We start from the raw sequence: 25108 nt of genomic DNA, 5'->3' as shown, positions 1-25108 counted from the left end.
CTCATTATTAATTATTTGCATAATTAATTAACACCAGCTCCAGAGAAGCATCTTTGCATAAATCAATACTAACTCCTCAGTCAGCAGATCTTCAGGCTTTAACTAATTAAATCTACACAAACAAAATAAACATACTTAAATGATTTGAAGCAGACAAATTCCATATTTGCAGACCTGAAGTCCATGAGCATTAACCTTCCAGAGTTCTATGGTGAATAAATATAGTTTGTGATGGGAAGAACAAATCTGGACCTTCAATGCAAATAGCCAAACAAATACATCCAGAACTAGACATACTTCATGCTACAAATGAATACATATGATGTTAGACATGTGTCAAACATGCTTGACTTGTGGACCTGAGGTACATCCTGATCATCTGATAGGAATTGCAAATAAATGGTTTATTATTTTTTAAAACTTCAAGAAAGATCAACTGAACACCAATAAATGTAGCAAACATTGTTGTTAGTATTTGTTTCTTTAACTGGTGTGTTTATGATGAAGACTATGGAAAATACAGGGAAAAGATTCCAATTAACTATATAATCATAATCCTGGCTTCAGGATAACTGGCACCAAGAGCAAAGTATTTTTTGATTGATAAGTCATACATGAACTCAATGGATATTAAACTTGCAACCATTGTATTCAAACACAGGATCAGACCAATCAGTCCTGAGGTACAACTGTGACTGGGATCTATACTGGTCTGGTCCACATTCAAAAACTGGAATACTTAAAACCAGTCAAAACTGGCATTTCAACCTCCAAAACTGGGAACCGGAACTGGTTTTTACCCTTATTTTAAAGTGTTTGACATCCGAAGACATCCCCCCAAAAGAGTAAACTAACATGTATTACTTCTTTTATTAAGGGAGTAATGGGCAAAGTAACAAACCCAACATTGAATGAAAAAGTGTTATGCCCAAATAGAAGTTAGCTCATACATTCAATATTTGAAATTCTTAATGGAATGTGATATTTATAGAGTAAGAAGTATAACAAATTTTTTTATTTTTTCAATGCTACTAATTTAGCATTAAAATCTTTAGTTTTATTTTGTAACCTCTTTATAGTAGTAGAAATATGATAGTTTAGGGTTTCAATTCCTCACTTTAGTGTAGAACTCAACAATACCTTCAATTCTACCAAGTTAAGGTCATCAAGACCACTTTCTACAAATGCAACCTCATATAGGGCTGCATCTTATAGAAATCACTGGCTTGGTCTTCCCTCAAAACCTTTCTGCTACATGCACTTTCCATTCAATCTGTAGCATAGCCACCTAAGCACTAATTTCTTTTTCCTATTTTCATCTCCATTTTTTATCTTAATATGACTACAATCACCTTTAAGTAATCAAGAAAAAACAATAGCAACAACATTCAAAACCAGCACATAATATTAGGACATCAAGACAGAACCGATCAAACCACAGTTTAAAAAAGTGAAGCAACAAATAATTCCTTATATCAGTAATCAACCTAGATATGCATAATTGTATGAAAACTTTACTTCCTATGGTAAAACAAGGCTAGTTAACATCACTTCTTCTGCAGAAAAATAGGAAACAAATAACGTGACAATAAACTAGACAGGAATAGAGTGCAGTATTGTACCAATTCTCATTATCAAATATCTATGAAAGTTCTAGCTTTTACTAAAACTGCACAAACAAAAGCAACATACATAGATTATGCGGGACAGAAAAATACCATTTCTCTAATCCTAATAACTTCAATCAGTGATGGGAATAACAGCTTTGCTCCTTCAAGTGCAAACAGCCAAACAAACATTCCAGTAGCACACATTGTGGTAATTTCTACAAAAATCCAATATACTAACATGGAATCGCATCAGGGAGAACATGGAATCAGCAAGTATGCTTGAAAATCAAAAAGGAAAAAGAAAAAAAAAAGGTCAGGGAGAACAAGAAATCAGCAAGTATATGCTATACCAGGGGGAAAAATCCTGAATTGAAAACATGCTTACTAAAAACTAGCATAATTGAAGGAGATGGCAAATAAAAATCAAATCTTCAAGCATTTTGCACTGTACCCTAGTAATAAACTCCGAGACAGCAAAGGCAGCAAATGAATTACACAAAGATATTAAAGCAAAACAGGTGACATGCAATATCCAAGAGGAACGAGCCACATCATGTGAAACGTCCTTCTTCAAATGCAATTTCACAATTCTGAGAGCTCCTTTGAAACTTCCCCAATTTCTCGCGAATAAGAAGCTTCGACTTTAAGCCTAGACAACTGGTAACAGAGATTTTCATTGACTTTAATACTTTTGCTGCCTCCAGGATTTGTCTAACAAGTTCCATCTCTTCCTCTTTCCCTTCAAATCCTTTATAATGACAGGTAGTAAGGTGTGATGACAGACATTCAGGAGCATCCAGTGGCTCCTCCAAGTAAGGGTTAGGTTTATAAATACTTAAGCCAAACAAGTGTTTCCATTCAAATGTAAGTATTTGTAGCTTTGGAGCCCGAAAAAGCAAGAGACGTACTTCACGCCACGCATACCACTCAGACGAAATGCCACCAAATAATTTCAAGGAGGACAAATTATAAAATGTGGGACCATCTTCACGATTGAAATCATGGCAGAGGATCTGCACGACCACATAACAATCACAAATTTCACAAAGTCACAACAATGTTATTTAGTATTTAGCAAATCAATTAATGATGGAGAGTTAGAACATGAAAAATATAGTGTGATCTTACCTGTGCGGTAATTGTGCTAAATTCCATGGAAATAACATTACAGAGTGGTCCCATGAAGTCCCGTACTCTCTTTGCATAAACTTTAACATCCATCAAAACACATTGCTCAAATTGAAGGACACATTCAACCACACTGGGGAGGTTTTCCACCACATTATCCCCATTCAAAAAACCTCCAAAATTAAAGTACTCGAGAGCTGGGGTGTTTATCTGGAATTTGTATGATGAAGACTGAACATGCCAATGTAAACGTAATGTTTTAAGCGTAGGTACGAGTACAACGACATTGAACTCGTCCCAGTGTTCAAAATTTGAACCACACAATGTGAGGGACAAACTGAGGAGGGCCGGGCAGGCAGTGAGGAAGGTAGAGAGAGAGTCGCGGTTTGCGAATTTAACACGCGTAAGTTCTAGAATCCTGAGACATGGTAACACACAAGCAGGCGGAGGATTGAGAAGAATTGAAGCCATCAATATCAGAACCACTAATGTTGTAGAAAAATAGATACTACGGGGCAACTCCAAAGGTTGGTGAACATTATTAAATATGTGGAGATCGAGCTCTTGCAAATCACGCAGATTGGTGGCGCGAAGCCATGTGTTAACGTTGGAGGGAAGACAATTTTGATACCAATAAATGATCAATTTGTGTAGGGGCATGGGATCGGAAATGGAGTCTCGAACAGTCAAGATTCCAGAAACTATATCTGCAAAACTGTAATCTGGATTGTGTGTAAGTTTTCTCTGGACCAAGTGAAGAGCAGGGACGAGAGTCCAGAGAGGCCTCCACCTGCTCGACAAAATGCTTGTGGCGACAGAGTTTCGGGTTGGGAGAAAGGAGAGGATGTGGGAGAGGAGAGAGTCTGGTAGGTCGCTAATAATGTCAGTGTTAGTAGTGAAGGCATTTCGTCGAGCAGTTGAGAGGCGTTTCCTCTGTTTCTGATCTCTCCTTTTTGCTCTCTCAGGTCTCTCAATTCTCTGCCTCTGCTCCATTTTTGTTCAATATGTGCGTGGGGTTCGCTTTATGGGAATTTTGAGTGACTGAGTGAAGAAGGGTTTCAATTTTGGGCGGTTTCAATAATGATTTGATTAACAAGAATGAAAAGGAGTCTCTGAGTCTGACTCTCTCTAATGCGATGCGGCGCCGACAGAGCGATTGAAAATTCAAATTTAAAGGAGTTAGGTTTTTATGGGTGTTAAATTTGAATTCACAACTGCGCTCGGGCTGTGCATGGGTTAGGTTGGGCTGGGTCGGATCGGGTTGGGTTGAGGGAATTTTTTAACCAACCTATTATGGTGGGTCAAAAAAATTCAACCCAATCCAACCCAATCCATCACATAAGTCCAACCCAACCTAACCCAACCTACATGGGTCAGGTTGGGTCGGGTTGAACTATGGGTTTGAATTTTTATTATTATTATTATTATTAAATTAAGTAGAAAAAAAAATTAATATATTTAAAAAAACTAAAGATTAGTATCAATGTAACTCCTTAAAGGCAAACAACACTAATGACTAAACAACAATAGTAATTTATTAGGATTTGTGTGAACTAATTGGCTTTTATATAGGATAGGAAGAACTGGCTATTTAAAAAAATTTATTAATTATATAATATTATATATATATATATATATTAAATTAATATTAGTAGGAGAAACTGAGGAAATATTGCTCTACAGCTGTTTTTTTTTTTTAAATTATTAAATATAAAATATATTTTAAATATATATTAAATATGGGTGGGTCGGGTCGGGTCGGGTTTGGCGGGTTTGTAATTTTATGACCCCCAAACCCAACCCAACCCACAATAAAAAAATTTTTTGTAACCCAATCCAACCCACCAAGTCTTAAAAACCAACCCAACTTGGCGGATCGGTGGGTTTTTTGCACACCCCTAACTGCACTCATAAAAATCTGCCCATAAGATTTGTCATGAAACAGTGAGTATTGTGAAGATGTATGTGTAGTATTTCTCAAATTAAGTGGCCTTTGGTTTTAATTGGCAATCCCAAATTAAGCGATTAGGCCATTAGTGCTTTATTTATTTATTTATAAATATATATATATATATATATATAATGGTTATTTATTATTATTATCATTATTATTATTTTTGAATTCATTTGATAAAATATTCTTTATTAATTATTATGGGTCCGGGAAGTTTACAATCCGGCCCAAACTCTATATGGGCCCAGGGCCCGTGCCGAGGAGGTCTTTTGCCGAGGACGAATGATCGATGGCCGGGGTGTCAAGGGAAACGGCTGAGAAACTACCCTGTCCTCGGCACTCCAGAATTTCAATGGGAAGATCAACGTCTAGGTGAGGGCTATCCTCAAATAGCCCCCTAAAGGGGATGTGAGTGGAATGGAGCCCACAGGGAAGCAGGGTGTAAAATTAGATCAAGGAAAATGCGTCCCCTCCGCATTAAATGCACCTACCAACGTCCAGATCCAGTTAATGAGAAAAGACGTTTGAACGGTGTAATTTCGATCTTCGCAACTAGTAGAAAGCAAGAAGGGATGGTTGATGGGATGGATACAGCAGTAAGCACCTGCCTGACCAACAAGTGGAGGGTTAAGATTAACCAAGAAGGACTATATAATGAAAAGGTAGGTGCGCTGAAAAGGAGGCGGGGAAAAATGGCCAAAAACCAGAGCCTCCCAGCCCACCTCCAGGAGAAAGATTCCAGGGGTGAAAACAACTTAACCATGTATGAACACCACGAAAAACCTACCACCTGGTGACCAAGGCCTAGCCTTTCAAACCCACGCTCTACAAATGATATTGTTTGGGCCATTTTATGTGCGAACCCAACACTGTTACGGTTCGTTACGAATCGTGTCCTTACAATTGGCGCCGTCTGTGGGGAAGGCTTGTGTGTTGGCATAGGCGGAAGGTCGGGAGAGTTCCTTTGTCATTTCTAACAACTAGTTATAGAGTTTTAGTGTAAAGTTCCGCTAGGGGCTATGCTTCTTGACTAGGGGCTACGCTTGGTAACGTTAATTGCACGGATAATTCTAGGGGCTTGGCCGAGGAGTTAACTCCCCTAAAGCCAAGGTCCCACACAAAAAGAAAACTGAGTTTTGGACAGAACCAAGGCATTGCATGGTCCTCGGACTCAAGCTTATGGGGAAACCAACTACTTAGATGAAAAAACTGAGTTTTGGACAGAACCAAGGCATTGCATGGTCCTCGGACTCAAGCCTATGGGGAAACCAACTACTTAGATGAAAAAACTGAGTTTTGGACAGAATCAAGGCATTGTATGTTCCTCGGACTCAAGCCTATGGGGAAACCAACTACTTGGATGAGAAAACTGAGTTTTGGACAGAACCAAGGCATTGCATGGTCCTCGGACTCAAACCTATGGGGAAACCAACTACTTAGATGAAAAAACTGAGTTTTGGACAGAACCAAGGCATTGCATGGTCCTCGGACTCAAGCCTATGGGAAAACCAACTACTTGGATTGAGAAAACTAAGTTTTGGACAGAACCAAGGCATTGCATAGTCCTCGGACTAAAACCTATGGGGGAAGAAAACTGAGTTTTGGATAGAACCAATTGCATGGTCCTCGGACTTGGATGAGAGAAAACTGAGTTTTGGACAGAACCAAGGCATTGCATGGTCCTCGGACTCAACCTATGGGAAAACCAACTACTTGGATGAGAAAACTGAGTTTTGGACAGAACCAAGGTATTGTATGGTCCTCGGACTCAAACCTATGGGGAATCCAACTACTTGGATGAGAAAAACTGAGTTTTGGACAGAACCAAGGTATTGTATGATCCTCGACTCAAACCTATGGGAAAACCAACTACTTGGATGAGAAAACTGAGTTTTGGACAGAACCAAGGCATTGCATGGTCCTCGGACTCAAGCCTATGGGGAAACCAACTACTTGGATGAGAAAACTGAGTTTTGGACAGAACCAAGGCATTGCATGGTCCTCGGACTCAAACCTATGGGAAAACCAACTACTTGGATGAGAAAACTGAGTTTTGGACAGAACCAAGGCATTGCATGGTCCTCGGACTCAAGCCTATGGGGAAACCAACTACTTGGATGAGAAAACTGAGTTTTGGACAGAACCAAGGCATTGCATGGTCTTCGGACTCAAATCTATGGGGAAACCAACTAGTTGGATGAGAAAACTGAGTTTTGGACAGAACCAAGGCATTGCATGGTCCTCGGACTCAAGCCTATGGGGAAACCAACTACTTGGATGAGAAAACTGAGTTTTGGATAGAACCAAGGCATTGCATGGTCCTCGGACTCAAGCCTATGGGGAAACCAACTACCTGGATGAGAAAACTGAGTTTTGGACAGAACCAAGGCATTGCATGGTCCTCGGACTCAAGCCTATGGGGAAACCAACTACTTAGATGAAAAAACTGAGTTTTGGACAGAACCAAGGCATTGCATGGTCCTCGGACTCAAACCTATGGGGAAACCAATTACTTGGATGAGAAAACTGAGTTTTGGACAGAACCAAGGTATTGTATGGTCCTCGGACTCAAACCTATGAGGAAACCAACTACTTGGATGAGAAAACTGAGTTTTGGACAGAACCAAGGTATTGTATGGTCCTCGGACTCAAACCTATGGGGAAACCAACCATTTTCATGAAACCTAGGCACTAAGCAGGACGTGGCAGTTACACGTGATATCTAAAATGATGCCTATATCTTAGTTGAATGGGGGTTAGAAATGAGTCTAAAGCGTCTGCGGGTGCAAGTAAGTTAGGGTTTTGAAACATGATGTTAAATGTATTGCATGCATAAATATTCGTACATGTTAAGATGAATCAGAGTAGAATTCATAAACAATATTACGTATTGACGAGGACAGCTAACAAGTAACCAGGAGGAAAAAGGAAAAACAAGATTTCATATATACATGTTCAAACGCTTTCAAATTATTAACAGATTATAAATTTTTCGAAATAAAGAGAAACAGGTTAATCGTTAAACTAAAAACGAATACAAAAGCCTAGCCAGGATTTCTACTTTTTTAGTTTTACGTCAGTCATGTCCTGGGAGGAAGGAACGGGATCAGCTTCAACGCCCTGGAGGATAGTCCCTTCTGGGGAAGGCTGAGCAGGGTCAGCATTGGTACTCTGGGGGACCACAACAAGGGGAATTGCTTGTAACGGCTGGGCAAGTGTGGCTAGCTCCTCAGCACTAGACACCTGAATGCCAACCATGGGCTCAGTAACCTTTTTAGGTGCCTCAGGATCCATATGCTGAGATATTTCTATCACATCCTGAGATTCTCCCTCTTTGAGCACTTTGCCAGGAGAGCCGCTGACTTGTAAGTCTTCCGACTGAGCGACCCCTTCCTCGGGTTGGTCACCCGTAGCCACAAATCTAGAGGAAGTGGTCTCGCGGATGGCTGTAGGGTAGAACACGTTCTCCGCCTTCCACAGATCAGATGAAGCATCCACCCTGGCTCGCTTCAATGCCTCTTCCCAAACCTGAGAGCAATAAAACCTACATACTCCAGGAATTTGGGCCTTAAGGGTGGCTTGGGTTTCAGCCACTCCCATATTATAACCATCATCCTCGGCCGTTTCCTTGGCAGCCTCTGCCTCATTCCTGGCAAACTCGGCCTCCTGCTTTGCCCTTAGGGCTTCATCACGGGCATATTCTGCCACCCCTTTCTTATGCTCGGCCGTGGCCAGCTGCTTATTTAAACCCTCGATCAGGTCTTTGGCTATTCGCAACTGATCCTCGGCTTCAAGTACGCGCTTTGTTTGGTCCTCGGCCTGTTTTTAGGCGCTAGCTAGGCCCGCCGAGACGTTATCCCTCTCACGGATAGTTATTGTTAAGTCAGCCTTGACTTTGGCAAGTTCATCCTCAGAGGTTTCGAGAGTTTTCGAGACTGTTATGCGCTTCTTGCGTTCGTTCTCGGCCGCTTTACTCCTTTTATTCACCTCTTCCTCCATCCTATAGGTTGCCTGGAGAGCCTGGCAAGAGAGATGAGCGTGCAGTTAGTGACAAACCAGTGGCAAGAGTTAATAAAGTGTTAGGTTTCAAGAAATCTTACCATTCCCAGGTACCTCTTAGTACTGAGGAAGACCTCTTGCATCCTCATCCTCCTCAGTTCATCCATGTCATTAGGGAGTAACATGGTTCTCCCTAATGCGTCCTCCACGTAGCCACCCTCGCCATCTCCAAGGTCCCTCATGGATGCCGTTTCCAGTAGTGGACCCCCGTGAAACATTGGGGTAGGAAGCCATGCACTCGGTAAGGACTGGGCCTCAATCCCCTTTCCCTTGCCTTGAGAAGTTTGGACTTCGGTTTCTTTGCCCTTGCCCTAGTGTCCAATCTTCAGTTGTTTAGTGCGCGGAGCTTCATCCTTCTCCTTAGAAGGTTGGGATTTTCCCTTGTCCGTGACTTCCTTACCCTTTGGGCTCCTCTTTCTCTTTGAATCAGCGCCTTCGGGTCGAGGAGGCCGAGCTGGTTGGGAGGAAGCAGGAAGTTCGGGGCGGGTGGATTGTGGCTGTGACTTGGTGGAAGATGACCTGGTCTGGATAGTAGGGGGCCGAGGTGGTGGAGGAGGAGCATCGGTTTGTGATGTCCCCTGTGTATCCTTCCTAGGTTGGCCCTCAAGGAGTTGGAGAAGGGGGGTCAGGGGCTTTCTCTCGAGTCCCATCTTGGCTTGAAAAGAGGGGCCTATAGATGACAATTCCGCCTCGGACAAGGCTGGGTCACCTATATCACCAGAAGGATCCTCGGATTGGAGGGCTAGGTCAAATACCTCAAAACCTTCCTCGGGCCGATCTGGCTCGCCTTCGTCTTTTGCTACTTGATGAGACAAGGAGGGGCCCGCCTGTGGGATGCTCTCGGGGACAGCTGGCTCCTGGGAGATTAAAAATCCCGTCTCAACCACGGTGATTTTTGGAAGCCAAGGACAGCGGGCGCTGATCACGTGCCTTGCATCCGCAAATGACTTCTGAACAGGAGGGTACCCTAATATCTTGTGAGCAGCTCGGACTTGACCATCTCTGTCATTTACAAAAACTGCTGCTTGCAAAACGGTCTCCAAGTCCGCCCGGTTGAATAAATGAAAATGCCGTGTGAAGGCGTGTAGATCTACAAAAAGACAAACATGTATGCATGGTTAGTTACTGAACAAGCATTAGATTAGAATGGCGTAAAGGGTCATCCCCCTTCCATTCCCAGTACCCCACCTGGTTCTCCTTCTACTATGGGGCACGGATCGCCATCGTGCCATTCCCCGGAGATAATAAGGAAATCCTTGTTCAATCCCTTATTGGAGTCAGGGAGGCACTAGATTAACCGAACCCTTTCGTCCCTTGACTTCATGTAGTAGGTTTTCCCCTTCAATTTTTGGAGGTTATAGCACCAGTTCACGTCATAGTGGGTCAGTCTTAACCCCATCTTCTCATTTAAAGCGTCCACGCAACCCAGAATCCTAAAAACGTTGCCGGCGCACTGGGTGGGAGCTAAACGGAAGTGTCTGAGGTAACCCCTCGTCACTGGCCCCATAGGGATTCTCATACCTCCCTCTACAAAGGCGAGGACGGGAATGACTACCGCGCCCGTTTCCCTCTTATAGTGCCATTCCCCCATCTTACAGTGCTTCAGACTTACGTTGGGGGGAATCTATAATCAACGATGAACTTATTCATCGCCTCTTCAGTATCGACTAATTTCCTCAGTCTTAATTTAGTCATCTTTGTGATTTACTAAACAAACCCGATTCATGACGGGAAAAGAAAGGGAGTCAAAGAGAAATAAACCCAGAAAAGAAAAAGTACGAGTTAATGGAGGTAGGGAACTTACATAAGAGAAGAATTACGCTTCGGACAGGCTTTATGTGCTTGAGATAGACTTGAATTTGGGCGGAAGTTCAGATGAACCCAGAATACACGCACTAAAACTCTTAAGTGCAGAACTGAAGAGACGGATCCATCCCAAAAAAATCTTTTATACTTTCTAGGGTAACTGCACGCCTTTTCCCGCCCAAAAAGACCAGGAGATCACCACCGTTCGATTTCTATCATACCGTAGAACGTGGGAAGCACAAAGCCGCCCGTATTTAATGAGGCCACGTTTCGCCTTCCAAGGGCTCTAGGAACGTGCCTTGGGCAGATGAAAAGCCTTGGGAACCGATAGGTGACAAGAATTGACAGGCATTGGCAGATCTTTGATGTCATCAAAACCCTCATATCTGTCCGAGGAGACGGATAGCAGGATTTTGAGGGGCTATTGTGGGTCCGGGAAGTTTACAATCCGGCCCAAACTCTATCTGGGCCCAGGGCCCGTGCCGAGGAGGTTTTTTGCCGAGGACGAATGATCGATGGCCGGGGTGTCAAGGAGAACGGCTGAGAAACTATCCTGTCCTCGGCACTCCAGAATTTCAATGGGAAGATCAACATCTAGGTGAGGGCTATCCTCAAATAGCCCCCTAAAGGGGATGTGAGGGAATGGGGCCCACAGAGAAGCAGGGTGTAAAATTGGATCAAGGAAAATGCGTCCCCTTCGCATTAAATGCACCTGCCAACGTCCAGATCCAGTTAATGAGAAAAGACGTTTGGACGGTGTAACTTCGATCTTCGCAACTAGTAGAAAGCAAGAAGGGATGGTTGATGGGATGGATACAGCAGTAAGCACCTGCCTGACCAACAAGTGGAGGGCTAGGATTAACCAAGAATGACTATATAATGAAAAGGTAGGTGCGCTGAAAAGGAGGCGGGGAAAAATGGCCAAAAACCAGAGCCTCCCAGCCCACCTCCAAGAGAAAGATTCCAGGGGTGAAAACAACTTAACCATGTATGAACACCACGAAAAACCCACCGCCTGGTGACCAAGCCCTAGCCTTTCAAACCCACGCTCTACAAATGATATTGTTTGGGCCATTTTATGTGCGAACCCAACACTGTTACGGTTCGTTACGAATCATGTCCTTACAATTATTATTATTATTTTTTTTTTAGAGAGTTTCAACCTTTGGGTCTATTTATCATCAAATCAAGACACTAATCAATTTTTGGTGTAAGTGGAGATTGAATCTTAGATTTTTTATTCAACCATAAAAAATTTTACTAATTAAGCTAACTGGAACTCACTTATCTCCAATCCATTTGGAATTGCAATTTGCCATTGATATTTGATTTTGTAGGATAATTCTTAATGAGGGTTCACTGCCCTGGTCTTCCCTCAAAACCTTTCTACTCCATGCAATTTACTTCAGTTTATATCGGTCCAGTTCGATCTATTTAAATTCATTCGGTCTAATTTGGTCCATTTTGGTCCATTTTTGATTAATTGAGCCATAAATTGATTCTTTTTATAAATTGTCTTTTTTAGTTTTGGACAAAAAAAATTCTTTTGTTTTATATTAAATTTTGGGTTGAAAAATATGAAATGAACCAAAGTAGACCGGAGGGACATGCACAAATAAGACCATAATATCAGTGGTAAGAGACAAATGTATAAGTGATGAATCAAGTAGAAGATTGTAACAAAGGAAGGGGAAAGAAAGAGTTCAAGACCCAAGCTGGTACTTAAAGTTTTCATACTACAAATAAATACATAAGATATTTGTTGACATGTTTCAAACTTGCTTTCTTTGCTCCTGACCCTAATCCTTGGACCAAAGATGACCTTCAGCACCATCTTACTATGATTGTGGGTTCAAAATTCTGAACTAATAAGCTTGATTGAAATTACAGATAAATAATCATGTATTTAACAATTTGGGAGTGCAAGAAAGTCCAAAGGTAGGGTTTCTTAGATCAGTTAGAATTATGGTTTATTACACAAATTTAAGCAAAATATTATACTCCTACCAAAAGGAGATTATTTTGATTAATAAAGTTTCAATTGAAATCATCACCGCTCATCACGGTTTGGTGCCAACCCTAGTTGCTAACTCCTAATGGTTTTTCTTTGCTTGGTGCTAATACCAAGCAAGCCTTGGTGCTAACTCCTAAGTTTTATCTTTATTTTTCCTATTCTTATTTTCCTATGTGACCTTTTTTTTTATTACTTCCTTTTCTTTTTCCCATTTTTTCTGAATAGATATGCTTAATAGTACGCTTTACTCCCAGTGGAAAATACAAATGCCAAGGCTAGTTAATGTCAATTCTTGGGCATACACATCTTAAACAAATGAGTTCACTAAGCACCTTTCTGATACCGATTCAAATTTTAGGAAGTTGTAAACATGCATCATAGTTTTTGTGTTAACAACATACAAAAAGTGTACCGAGTCTCATTATTAATGATATGTGTAATTAATTCACTCCAGCTTCAGAGGAGCATCTTTGTTTAAATCAAGACTAACTCCTCAATCAGCTGATCTTCAGACTTTTTTACTAATTAAATCTACACAAACAAAATAAACATACTTAAATAATTTGAAGCAGATAAATACCATATTTGCAAACCTGAAGTCTATGAGCATTAACCTTGCTGAGTTTTATGGTGAAAAGAAATACTGTAGTTTGTGATGGGAAGAACAGATTTGGACCTTCAATGCAAACAGCCAAACAAATACATCCAGAACTAGACATGCCTCATACTACAAATGAATACATAAGATGTTAGACATGTGTCAAACATGCTTGATTTGTGGACCTGTGGTTCATCTTGATCATCTGGTTGGAATTGCAAATATATGGTCTTTTATTTTTTTTTAAAGCTTCAAGAACGTTCAAAGGTATGCATGGCATGAAAAAACATCATCAACAGAAAAACTTCTATCACACATTTTCAACCGAACACCAATTAAAATACCCAACATTGTTGTTAGTATTTGTTTCAGTAATTGGTGTGTTTATGATGAAGACTACGGAAAAAACAAGGAAAAGATTCGAATTAACTATATGATCATAATCCTGGCTTCGGATAATTGGGACCATAAGCAAAGTATTTTTTTGATTGGTAAGTTATACACGAACTCAATGGATTTTAAACTCGCAATCAATCTTTTCAAAAACTGGATCAGACCGATCAGTCCTGAGGTACAACTGGGATCTATACTGGTCTGGTCCACATTCAAAAACTTGAAATACTTAAAATCAGTCAAAACTGGCAATTCAACCTCAAAAAAACCTCCAAAACTGGGAACCAGAACAGGTTTTTACCCTTATTTTTTACTTGTTAAAAAATTTTTGACATCCAAAGACATCACCCAAAAAGAGTAATCTTACATGTGTTACTTCTTTTATTAAGGGAGTAATGGGCCAAGTAACAAACCCAACATTGAACGAAAGAATGTTATGCCCAAATAGAAGTCAGCTCTTACATTCTATATTTGAAATCTTCATGGAATGTGATATTTAAAGAGTAAGAAGTATAATAATTTCTTTTATTTTTCCAATGTTACTGATATAGCATTAAAATCTTTAGTTTAATTTTCAAACCTCTTTATAGTAGTACAAATATAAAAGTTTAGGTTTCAATTCCTTACTGTAAAACTCAACAATACCTCTAATTCCACCTAGTTAAGGTCATCAAGACCACTTTCTAAAAAATGCAACCTCATATAGGGCTGCATCTTATAGAAATCACTGGCCTGGTCTTCCTTCAAAACCTTTCTGCTACATACACTTGCCACTCAATCTGTAACATAGTTAACTAAGCACTAATTTCTTTTTTCCTATTTATTTCTCCATTAATTATCTTAATATGACTGCAATCACCTTAGGAGCTAGATAAATGGTTTTACATGAACTTTTAAGAAATCAAGAAAAAAAAAATAGCAACAACATTCAAAACCAGCACATAATATCAGGACATCAAGACAGAACCATTCAAACCACTGTTTAAAAAAGTGAAGCAACAAATAATTCCTCTTATCAGTTATCAGCCTAGATATGCATAAATGTACAATGAATAATTGTTCCAAACCTTTGCTTCTTATGGTAACCAAGTCTAGTTAACATCAATTCTTCTGCAGACAAATAGGAAAGAAATAATGTGAGTATAAACTAGTCCTGAATAGATTGCATTATTGCACCAATTCTCTTGATTAATTATCTACGAAATTTATAGCTTTTACTAACACTGCACAAACAAAAGCAACATGCATAGATTAGGCGGACAGAAAAATACCATTTCTCTAATCCTGATTGCTACAATCAGTGATGGGAATAACAGCTTTGCTTCTTCAAGTGCAAACAGCCAAGCAAACATTCCAGTAGCACACATGGTGCTAATTTCTACAAAAATCCAATATATTAACACAGTATTGCATCAGGGAGAACATGGAATCACCAAGTATGTTTGGAAATTATTATAAAATAAATTTTAAAAAAAGCTCAGGGAGAACAAGAAATCAGTAAGTATATGCTATACCAGGGGGGAAAATCCTGAATTGAAAACATGCTTAACTAGCATAATTGAAGGAGATGGCAAAGACAAATTAAATCTTCAAGCATTTTGCACTGTACCATAGGAATAAAGTCTGACATGGCAAAGGCAGCAAATGAATTACACAAAGATAGTAAAGCAAAGCAGGTGACATGCAATATCCAAGAGGGGCGAGATAAAATGCCACATCATGCGAAACGTCCTTCGTCAAATGCAATTTCACAATCCTGAGAGCTCCTTTGAAACTTCCTCAATTCCTTGCAAACACGAAGCTTCTTTGAGTCTAGATAACCATTAACAGTGATTTTCATTGACTTTAATACTTTCGCTGTCTTCAGGATTTGTCTAACAAGTTCCATCTCTTCCTCTTTCCCATCAAATCCTTTATAATGACAGGTAGTAAGGTGTGATGACAGACATTCAGGAACATCCAGTGGCTCCTCCAAGCGTTTAGGTCTAAGATTTGAACCAAGCAAGTGTGCCTTTTCAAACGAAAGTGTTTGTAGCTTTGGAGCCCGATAAAGCATGAGTCGCACTCCATCCCACGCATACCACTCAGACGAAATGCCACCAAAAAATTTCAAGGAGGACAAATTATAAAATGTGGGACCATCTTCATGATTAGAATCATAGCAGAGGATCTGCACTACCACATAACAATTACAAATTTCACAAAGTCGCAACTAACTTACAACAATATTATTTAGTATTTAGCGAATTAATTAATGATAGAGAGTTATTAGAGCATGAAAACGTAGCGTGACCTGTGCGGTAATTGTGCTCAATTCCATGGAAATAACATTACAGAGTGGTCTCATGAAGTCCCATGATTTCTTCGCGTAATCTTCAATACTCAACGAAGTGCGTTGCTCAAATTGAAGTACACATTCGACCACATTGTGGAGGTTTTCCAACACATAATCCCCGTTCAAAAAACCTGTGAAACAAAAGTACTCGAGAGCCGGGGTGTTTATATGGAATTTGTAGGAAGGAGACCTAACTTGCCAATCTAAATATAATATTTTCAGCGTAGGCACGAGTACAGTGACACTGAACCCATCCAAATGTTCCAAATTTATACCAAACAATGTGAGGGAAAAATAGTGGAGGACCGGGCAGGCAGTGAGGAAGGTAGAGAGAGAGTCTTGGTTTGCAAATACAACACCTCTAAGTCCTAGAATCCTGAGACATGGGAACGCACAAGCAGGGGGAGGATTTAGATTAACATCACCTGCAAATTTCAGAACCACTAGTTTTGTAGAAAAGTAGAGACTACGGGGCAACTCGAAAGGTGTCTTAAAAGAAGTCAATATTGAGAGAAAGAGCTGTTGCAAATCACGCAGATTGGTGGCACGGAGCCATGCGTCGACATAGAAGGGAAGACAATTGTGATGCCAACAAATGCACAATTTGCGTAGGGGCGTGGGATTGGAAATGGCGTTTCGAAGAGTCCAGATTCTGAACACTATATCCACAAACCTCAACTTTTGATCACCCTCCTCCTTATTTGTAAGTTCTCTCTGGTCCAAGCAAAGAATAGGGACGAGAGTCCAGAGAGACCTCCACCTGTTCGATAAAATGCTTGTTGCGACGGAGTCTTGGATTGGGAGAAAAGAGAGGATGTGAGAGAGGAGAGTGTCCGGTAGGGTGCTAATAATGTCAGTGTTAGTGTTGGTAGTGAGGGCATTATGTCGAGCAGATGAGAGGCATTTTCTCTGCGTATGATCTCTCCTTGCTGCTCTCTCTGTTCTCTCAATTCTCTGCCTCTCTCTCCTCTGCTCCATTTGTTCAATATTATGTGTGTGTGTTTCACTTTGTGGAATTTTGAGTGACCGAGTGAAGGGTTCCAATACGGTGTCTGAAGATGATAAAATATAGTCTGATGGGCCTACCTTGATAGGCCTGACGGATTGGGACTGTTGGACCTGTATAAAGATGGTCCCATGCGCTTTGAGAGCCCATTGCTGACAGACGCAGTATGGGCCCATGATCCGAAATATCTATCTCCTAGAAAAGCACTAAGATCCAAAAAGGGAAATCGTGGCTCACCACATTTTGGAGAATTGGTATCGGAGTCCCACATTGGAAAGATCTGGAGGTTAAGAAGAAAAGCCTACTCTCCACCACTATAGTCCCACATTGGAAAGATCTAGAGATCAAGAAGAAAAGCCACCTCTCCACCACTATAAAAGGATTGACATTCTCGGAAATCGAGGTAAGATGAATTGACCCTCTCTAGCGCTCTAAAAGTAAAAGGACGAATTCTGACTTGACCTTCGGAGAGTGTTAGGCCGGCACCACACCGGTGCTCTCTAAAAGTTTTCTTCGATTGTTCTTGTCGTGCAGGTTCGCTTTGAGTCGCGAGTACGGTGTAATCTATTGGTGACAATTTTCAACGTCATCAGTGTCAGTAGTGATTTGATTAACAAGAATGAAAATGAGTCTCTGTGACTCCCTCTCATGCGAAGCTGCCGAGCCAAGTGGATTGAAAATTTAAGTTGCCTTCGGTTTTAATTGGCAATCCCAAAACGACGTTGGTCATGGTGGAAAGTTAAGGGGCCGTTTGGGACTTGATTTCAAGTAACATTTTTCAGTTTTTAAACAACATTATATGTATTTTTATACATTTTTTTACTTTTATATATTTTCAAAAAATACAAACAACGTTACTAAAATAACGTTACCAAACGGCTCCTAAGCCACTTGGCCATTAGCTACTATTCATCTAGTCTTTAAAAAAATATATATCTTTTTATTAATATATATTTTTTATTTATTGAATTCAATTGATTAAATCTCCTTTATTAATTATCTTCAATCCATTTGGTATTGCAGTTTGCCCTTGATATTACATTTCACTACAAGCTCTCATGGCTTGATGGCTATTTGCTAATATTTCACTACTGGCTCTCATGGTTATTTGCTAATAGGTGTAAATGCTCTTTTCGTCCTTTTCGTCCCTACATTTTGGGGTCATTTATATTTTGGTCCCTATATTTTTATTTTACCACTTTTAGTACCTAAACCAATTAACGCATAACATTTAAGTCCTTACCGTTAGCTAACTAACAGAAAAAACTAACGTGGCTAATAGAATATCTTATTAACTGACGTGACGCTGACATGGTAATTAAAATATTATTAAAAAAATATTATTTAGCATTTTTATATGCCACGTCAGCATTTTAATTTTTTTTTAAAAGTTATGTTAGACAATTTAAACCAAAAAACAAAATAAATTAAAAAACAAAATTAAACTCAATCCCAGGACTTCTCAAACCTAGAAAAACTAAACTCAAATCAACCATTCCACAAATCTCAATCCCAAGACCCACGACGAGCTACTACCCACGACGCCACGAACCTAGGTCCACCCACAGCACCATGACCCCACGCTGATGTCCACCGTGGCAACCTAAAATCTTAGATCGACCACCACCAAAAACCAAATCACAACCTACACGTCACACTCCTCAAAACCCAGACCCAAATCAGTCATGCTCCTCCTCCACAAATCAAAACCCAAACCTATAGATTGGCTTCACTAGCGACAGATCGAAGATGTTGGAGGTGGGTATGGCTTCAGAGAGTGGGGTGGAGCTGCGTCAGAGTGGCGTCGGAGTGTGGGGTGGAGCTGCGTCGGAGTGTGGGTGGACGTTGGACCTTCGACGGAGTGTGGGGTGGAGCAACTTCGATTTGTCGTCGGTGTGTGGGGGTGGAGCTGAAGGGTTTCGTAGCGGTTGCTTTCTCTTGGAATTGGAATTGGAGGGCTTGTGAGGCTGAGGGTTGTGAGTTTTGGGGCAAGCAAGAGTGTAGGGAGAGAATAAGCTCGTTGAAGAAATGGAAGTAGCAATAGCAGCCATTTTTAGTTTTGGCTCAAACGAAATGAAAGAAGTGGCAAAGAAAAGTATTGAGAGTTTTTTAACCCAAACCCAGATCTACTCCTGATAAGAACATAAAAAAGGAAAGGAAAAAAAAAAAAAAACCATTCAGATCTGGGTTGGTGTTTGTGTACAATTGATTTTTGTGGAAGAATTTGTGTACAAATTTTGGAATATTTTGAGTTTCTATTCTTTTGTTCTAGGGATTGAATATTCTGGGTTTGTTGTTCTTGTGTGTTCATGATCAAGATGAATTTGGAATAGGAATTTGATAATTTGAATGTGAAATTTATGAGTTTATGGGTTTCTAATCTTATTGTTCTTGTTCAAGGATCTGAGATCTCCATTAATATGATTTTTTGTTTATTGTTCTTGTTTAAGGATCTGAGATCTCCATTCATATGATTTTTTGTTTTTAATTCTGTTTGTAATTTTTTTTATTTAGTTAAAATTATTATTTTTTTTTTAAATTTAGATGCTGATGTGTCCTTTTTTAATGTCAAAATAGATTTTTTTAATTATTATTTTAATGTGCCGTTAGCCACGTCAGCTTTTTCTATTAGTTGGCTGACGGTAAGGATTTAAATGTCACTCGTTAATTGGTTTATGAATTAAAAATAGTAAAATAAAAATGTAGGAACAAAAATAAAAATGACTCCAAAATATAGAAATAAAAAGAGCATTTAAGCCTTTCTAATATTTCACTACAAGCTCTCGTCGCTATTTAGCAAATGACTATGACCCAATTGTGGCTGGGCAATCTTATTGCAGATGTCAGTCAAGTTCATGTCAAGTAGAATTGAATGTTATGGGATCAACGAGTAGCTAATGTGGCAGCTCATGATTGCTCATTGATGTATCTAGTTGAGTTTATACTTTATAGTAATAAAACTCATTTCTTTCATTAAAAAAAAAAGATAATTCTTTTGCGATATAGAATTTTACTTGAAACACTTTTTAACATTTTAAGTACTTGACAAATTTTTTAACATTTTAACTTTTTAAGTATTTGACAAATTAAAATGAATAAAGCTTTTAAAGTCCTGCATTTATAGAATATGAAGTGTTTGTTTGGCAAGATTATTTTTGTCAATTTATTTTACTGTTCAGCTTATTTTTTGCTACTATTCATAGGTTTCAATGCACTTTTTGTTATTATTCATAAATCACATTGTATTATTTCAGTTAACTTTTACATTTATCTATCGTACTTTTAACAAAAAATTTTCAGTTTCAGCAAAATAAACAAATCTCAAACAAACCCAAAGGGTTTGTTATAGAAATTTTTCTTAAAAGCTCCAAATTTCAATTTTAAGGCCAGACCTCTTAAAAGTTAACAGTTAAAACTCTTTAGCAAATGTCTAAAAAAAAAAAAAAAAAAAGACTTTTTAGCAAAATTATCAAACATTTGACAATTTCTACTAAAAGAACTTTAAGGCTCCTAAATAACTTTTCTGATAGTGCCAATGCACTACTAAACACATACTTTTAATTTACTTTCCAATCTAAAACAAAATCTTCATTTCATTTCGTAAATTAATGTTGTAAGGGTATTTTTTTTACTATTTTAGAGATTGAAACCGAGGAAACTCCACCCTCCTAAGTATCGACCAAAAAAAAAAAAAAAAAAAAAAAAGATATACTGGCTTGATTTTGGATATAAAAACCATGAAGAAAAACTTTAAACGGAAAGCAACTTCTTGATATCATTGGACAGGTAACGCATAAAATGCTGGCAATGCAACTGCAATCTCACCCATAAAAGGAGGACACCATCTAACTGGTTGGTAGTGTAGTCTCGGCTTTGAGGGAGAGTCATGAACCACCAAAAACACCTGTAGCAGCTCCCTTGCCCCTGACATCACCTGTGAGAGGTCCCAAGAAGATTGATCCATCCTCACTCTGTTTCTCCTTTGCCAAAGACACCAAGCAACCATGGTGAAGAGTGCTGCGCCAAAAGACGACAGCTGCACCAACACCAACCCCTTCAGATCAGCAATAGACCCCGACCCTTCTGATCTTCAGTTGTCAAATCTAGGATCTGAACTCCACACTTGCTGAAGCTGATCACACCGGCACAGTGCACGTATAGTCGTATACCATCTTCCACAATCTCGGGTTGGGAGAAAGGAGAGGATGTGACAGAATTTTACGTAGGCCCCTTAAGGTTTTAGTCAAATACAGAGGCACTATAAATCTATACATCTATAGTATGTCACATAGGCTATTTTCATCTACACATTTTCTGCAACTACTTTATCATTAACGTCTCTAGAAATTTTTTTTTTCTTTGCAACCCCTCATTATAGTAGTAGAAATATGATAGTTTAGGATTTCAATTCCTTAGTCTATAACTCAACAATGTCTTCAATTCCACCAAGTAAAATCATCAAGACCACTTTCAACAAAATGCAACTTCATGTAGGGATGTATCCTAGAAAAAATCACAGCCCCAGTCTTCCCTCAAAACCTTTCTGCTACATGCACTTTCCATAGCCACTAGGCACTAATTTCCATTTTTCCATTTACTTCCTTATTCTTTATCTTAGCATGACTACAATCACCTTAGGAGCTAGTTTAAACATGAACTTTGTTTTTTAATCAGTATTTTTTACGTTAACTTTTAAGTCATTAAGAAATAAATAGTAGCAACAACATACAAAACAAGCAGATGATATTATGAGATCAATACAAAACCAATACAATCACTGTTTAAAAAAGTGAAGCAACAAAAAATTACTCTTATCTGCCTAGATATGCATAATCGCGGAAAACCTTTTCTTCTGCAGAACTACAAGCTTTACTCATTCAAATTTCACAAATTAAACAACATACCAAGACGAATGCAAAGAAACCAGTCAAAACATAAACTAGTCCTGAATAGATTGCAGTAATGTACCAATTCCCATTATAAAATAACTAGTACAAAATTTATAGCTTGTACTAACTCCGCACAAACAAAAGCTACATAATTAAATTATGCGAGAGCGGAAAAATACCATTTCTGTATTCCTGATTGTAAATCAGGGATGGAAATTACAGCTTTGCTCCAAGTGCAAACAGCCAAGGTGCTAATTTCTACAAAAGAAATCAATCTATTAAGACGGCACCGCATCATTGCTGCACATTAAGTTCTTCCACATTCAATCTCTTCCCATCAATCCCTACACATAATTGCTCTAATTCAAGCAAAAGAATCAATTGGCACATGCCTTGTATAAGTATAACCAACCAACCACTAATAATACTCATCATCCTCGTCCTCACTATCCCATAACAAATCCACCTCCCCATCCTCATCCTCCTCTTCCCCTTCATCAAAAGCCGAAATCCTCACCCCATTAACCTCCGCCCTTGCGCCAACAATCTCCTCCACAAGACTATCCAAACCACTCTCATTCCACCCCACATTCTCATCCAAGCTACTAACAGAAAACAACTCATCCTCCCTATCCAAAAACTCGCTCCCAGTCCTCTTCTCCTTCCTCAACAAATCCTTCTCTCCCACCTCCCCCTTCTCCACCCGAACCCACGGCACCCACAAATCCGCATGCCTCCCCAACGCCCTATCCCAATCACCAACAACCACAGTCCCCAACTTCGCCTCCCTCGCTCTCCTCAACATATCCGAAAAATCAGAATCATCAGATACCAAAAACAACCAATCCACCCCTCTACTCATCGAGTGCTGCATTTGCTTCTTCAATGCCCAATCCGCCGCTTGAGGCTTATCCTCAACGGTCTTAACGAACACGCCAGCTCTTCTCAGCTCCGAAGCTAAACCGTAGCCGACTTTCGGCGTAACCAAATCCCTAGCCGCCTCGTTATACTTCTCGTTCCCATTAATAAACCTCTCCTTGAAACGCTGTCGTTTCTTCCCTTTCAAAGACCTCATTCGATTCAGCTTCTTCTGCCTCTCCCGCTCGTGGAGTTGCTTGAAGTGCTTCTTCAAGTCCAGATTGGTCTTGCATTTTCGGCCGCACACTTTACAGATGTAAGGATCGGACGGTGTGATCAAGCCTTTGCGCTCGAAGAAATCGACTTCCTTGCGGTCTCGGCGTTGCTGTACGACCCACTGGGGCAAGTGGATGAAGGCGTGGCGGTTAGCGTAGGCTGACATGTCGATGACGTCACCGAACCGTTGAGCTAACTGTTTTAACGACATCGCCGCATTGTACGGCGGGCCTCGCGGGGGTTTGTTATCGAGGTCCCATAGGACCACTACTTTTTTCTGTTTCGGCGTGTAGACGCCTTGCTTGTTCTTCACCATGTCGATTTCGTAAACGGCGCCGTTTGAGGTCGAGGTCGAGGTCGAGGCGGTTGAGCATTTCGTTTGGAAACGGCGTGGTGAGAGTTTTGGATTGTTGTTGAGATTGATTGGGTAAGTGAGGAATGGTTTGTGGAGGAAAAGTAGGGAGGGGGAAATGGTGTTCGTTGAATTGGCGAGAAGATTCATAGTTCATTTTATGATTTTTGAATACTCTGTGTTTGTGTGTTTCACTGTTTTGTTGTGTGCTCCCAGTTCTGATTTTTTTTTGCTCGGTCTATCGGTATCGGATATTCGGATTGTAGGATAAGAATCCGAAGGGTGTGGAATGTGGATATCATCCGGTTTGTATATCAAACGGGTTCAGGTAAGGAAAGCCTGAGTAATGGGCTTGTGGGCTAATAATAGGATAGGTTCACTCTATGTTGATCGCTCTTAAGGGTCGGTCAAATTGAGCCGGCCTGACCCATTTTTATTTGGCATGTAGGTTTGTTGGCTTCTTTATCAACCTAGTCTTTCATATTGCCCAATCTTAAGCATTGTCTTTGCCTAATTTAGGTAAGAAGAAAGTTTATTTCTAAATTGATTTAGAGGAATTTTGGTAGTTGAAAAAGATCATCTATGTGTAGTTTTGGTCACAAATCATTTTTAATGAATTATGTGAATTATTTAAATAATACATGTAGGTAGTTTTAAGAATTTTCATCTAATTGAGATAGGCTTTCGGGTAACTGGAAAAGCCTAATAGGCTCATTGGCTTCCTTATTAACCTAGCCTTTCATATTGCCTGGTCACGACTCCCAAGCATTATCTTGGCCTAATTTTGGTAAGGAAAAAGTTTATTTCTAAATTGATTTGAAGGAATTTTTCTTTAACCCATTATACGACAATTGAAAAAATCATCTATGTTAGTTCCTTCACCATTTTATTCAATTAAACACTACCATGAAATTAATCATGCATATTATTTTATATTTGAGGCTTAATTTTAGTTAGATATTATTGTTCTAGTTGTAGTTGGAATTAGGGTAAATCCTTAAATCGATTTGGGGATTTTTTGTTATAGTTATATTTTTTTTTCCCATTGATTATTAAAGGGTGGAATTGATGACCCAAATTGAAGATTTGAATAATCAATTCATCAAAATAGCAACTGGTTAACAAATTACTACAGATTATAAATACTAGGGTTAGAGTTTATACTAAAATGGGGGATTTTTTTTTTTTTTGGCCTTTAATACATTAAATTTAATTTTCAAGAATATTATTCTAAAAAAAAATAAAAACCTCAAGAATGTAATATTAAGGGTTCCAATTAAAGTTTTAAACTTCCAATAATGAATCACTTGTTATAATTCTTGTTCTTACCTATCAAAAAATTCTTGTTCTTGTTACTTATATATTGAAAAAAAGAGTTGGAGATCTATATTTTTTCAATAAATTCATATTTAGAATAGGTACTCTAAACTTAAACTTGTGGACCGAATATACCAAGATAATTGAAAGGACCGAAATAGACCAAGTGGACCGAATAGGACCGAAATAGATTGAATGGACTGAAATGTGCTGAAATGGACAGCATAGACCTAAGTAGACCGAAATGAACTGGAATAGACTAATGTGGACCAAATAGACTGAAATGGACCGAACTAGACCGAATAAACCGAAATGCTATAAATGTTATACTTCAGCTTTTAGATTGATTATATATATATATTTATATTTATCTTGCATAATGATTATAATTATGTTGTGGCTTATTTACGTACATTTAATTCTGCTTGTGATGTAATGTATATGCGGTGTGGTAAAGGATGCAGTGGTGGTGGTGGTGGTGGTGGTTATGGAAGTTTTACATCCCACAGGACA

At 39.3% G+C, this 25108-nt stretch overlaps 3 protein-coding genes across 4 annotated transcripts; all 3 read right to left on the bottom strand.

The window, feature by feature from the left end:
* Positions 1-1519: 1519 nt before the first annotated feature.
* On the bottom strand, positions 1520-3875 carry LOC115974696 (putative FBD-associated F-box protein At5g56700). Its single transcript, XM_031095175.1, has 2 exons — positions 2739-3875; positions 1520-2623 (listed from the first exon to the last, which is right to left on the bottom strand). The coding sequence occupies exons 1-2, from the start codon at positions 3729-3731 to the stop codon at positions 2162-2164; spliced, it is 1455 nt and encodes a 484-aa protein (XP_030951035.1). The 5' UTR covers positions 3732-3875; the 3' UTR covers positions 1520-2161.
* Positions 3876-14589: 10714 nt separating this feature from the next.
* LOC115974695 (F-box/FBD/LRR-repeat protein At4g26340-like) lies at positions 14590-16878 on the bottom strand. Of its 2 annotated transcripts, XR_004087994.1 has the most exons (4): positions 15856-16878; positions 15172-15732; positions 14834-14940; positions 14590-14672 (listed from the first exon to the last, which is right to left on the bottom strand). XR_004087994.1 is itself a non-coding variant. In XM_031095174.1 (2 exons), exons 1-2 carry the CDS (start codon positions 16873-16875, stop codon positions 15280-15282), a joined length of 1473 nt encoding a protein of 490 aa, XP_030951034.1. In that variant the 5' UTR covers positions 16876-16878; the 3' UTR covers positions 15052-15279. The 2 variants fall into 2 exon arrangements, 1 of the variants encoding a protein (XP_030951034.1); XM_031095174.1 differs by lacking the exons at positions 14590-14672; positions 14834-14940 and having other exon boundaries at positions 15052-15732.
* A 4955-nt stretch (positions 16879-21833) lies between these two features.
* Positions 21834-23568, bottom strand: LOC115974152. Its single transcript, XM_031094372.1, has one exon. The coding sequence runs from the start codon at positions 23426-23428 to the stop codon at positions 22211-22213; it is 1218 nt and encodes a 405-aa protein (XP_030950232.1). The 5' UTR covers positions 23429-23568; the 3' UTR covers positions 21834-22210.
* Positions 23569-25108: the final 1540 nt, after the last annotated feature.

The sequence above is a fragment of the Quercus lobata genome, chromosome 2, assembly GCF_001633185.2.
Source record: "Quercus lobata isolate SW786 chromosome 2, ValleyOak3.0 Primary Assembly, whole genome shotgun sequence".
In the NCBI taxonomy this organism is placed as follows: domain Eukaryota; kingdom Viridiplantae; phylum Streptophyta; class Magnoliopsida; order Fagales; family Fagaceae; genus Quercus; species Quercus lobata.
The sequence above is the reverse complement of the archived record's forward strand: the minus strand, read 5'-3'. Positions and strand labels throughout refer to the sequence as shown.

Bases quoted from the DNA above. Each gene is read 5' to 3' on its own strand.
- LOC115974152 (XM_031094372.1), bottom strand. From the start codon at position 23,428: ATGAATCTTCTCGCCAATTCAACGAACACCATTTCCCCCTCCCTACTT.
- LOC115974696 (XM_031095175.1), bottom strand. From the start codon at position 3,731: ATGGAGCAGAGGCAGAGAATTGAGAGACCTGAGAGAGCAAAAAGGAGA. The intron at 2,624-2,738 runs GTAAGATCACAC...GTGGTCGTGCAG, and splicing joins TTAGCACAATTACCGCACAG to ATCCTCTGCCATGATTTCAA.
- LOC115974695 (XM_031095174.1), bottom strand. From the start codon at position 16,875: ATGGAGCAGAGGAGAGAGAGGCAGAGAATTGAGAGAACAGAGAGAGCA. The intron at 15,733-15,855 runs GTCACGCTACGT...GTGGTAGTGCAG, and splicing joins TGAGCACAATTACCGCACAG to ATCCTCTGCTATGATTCTAA.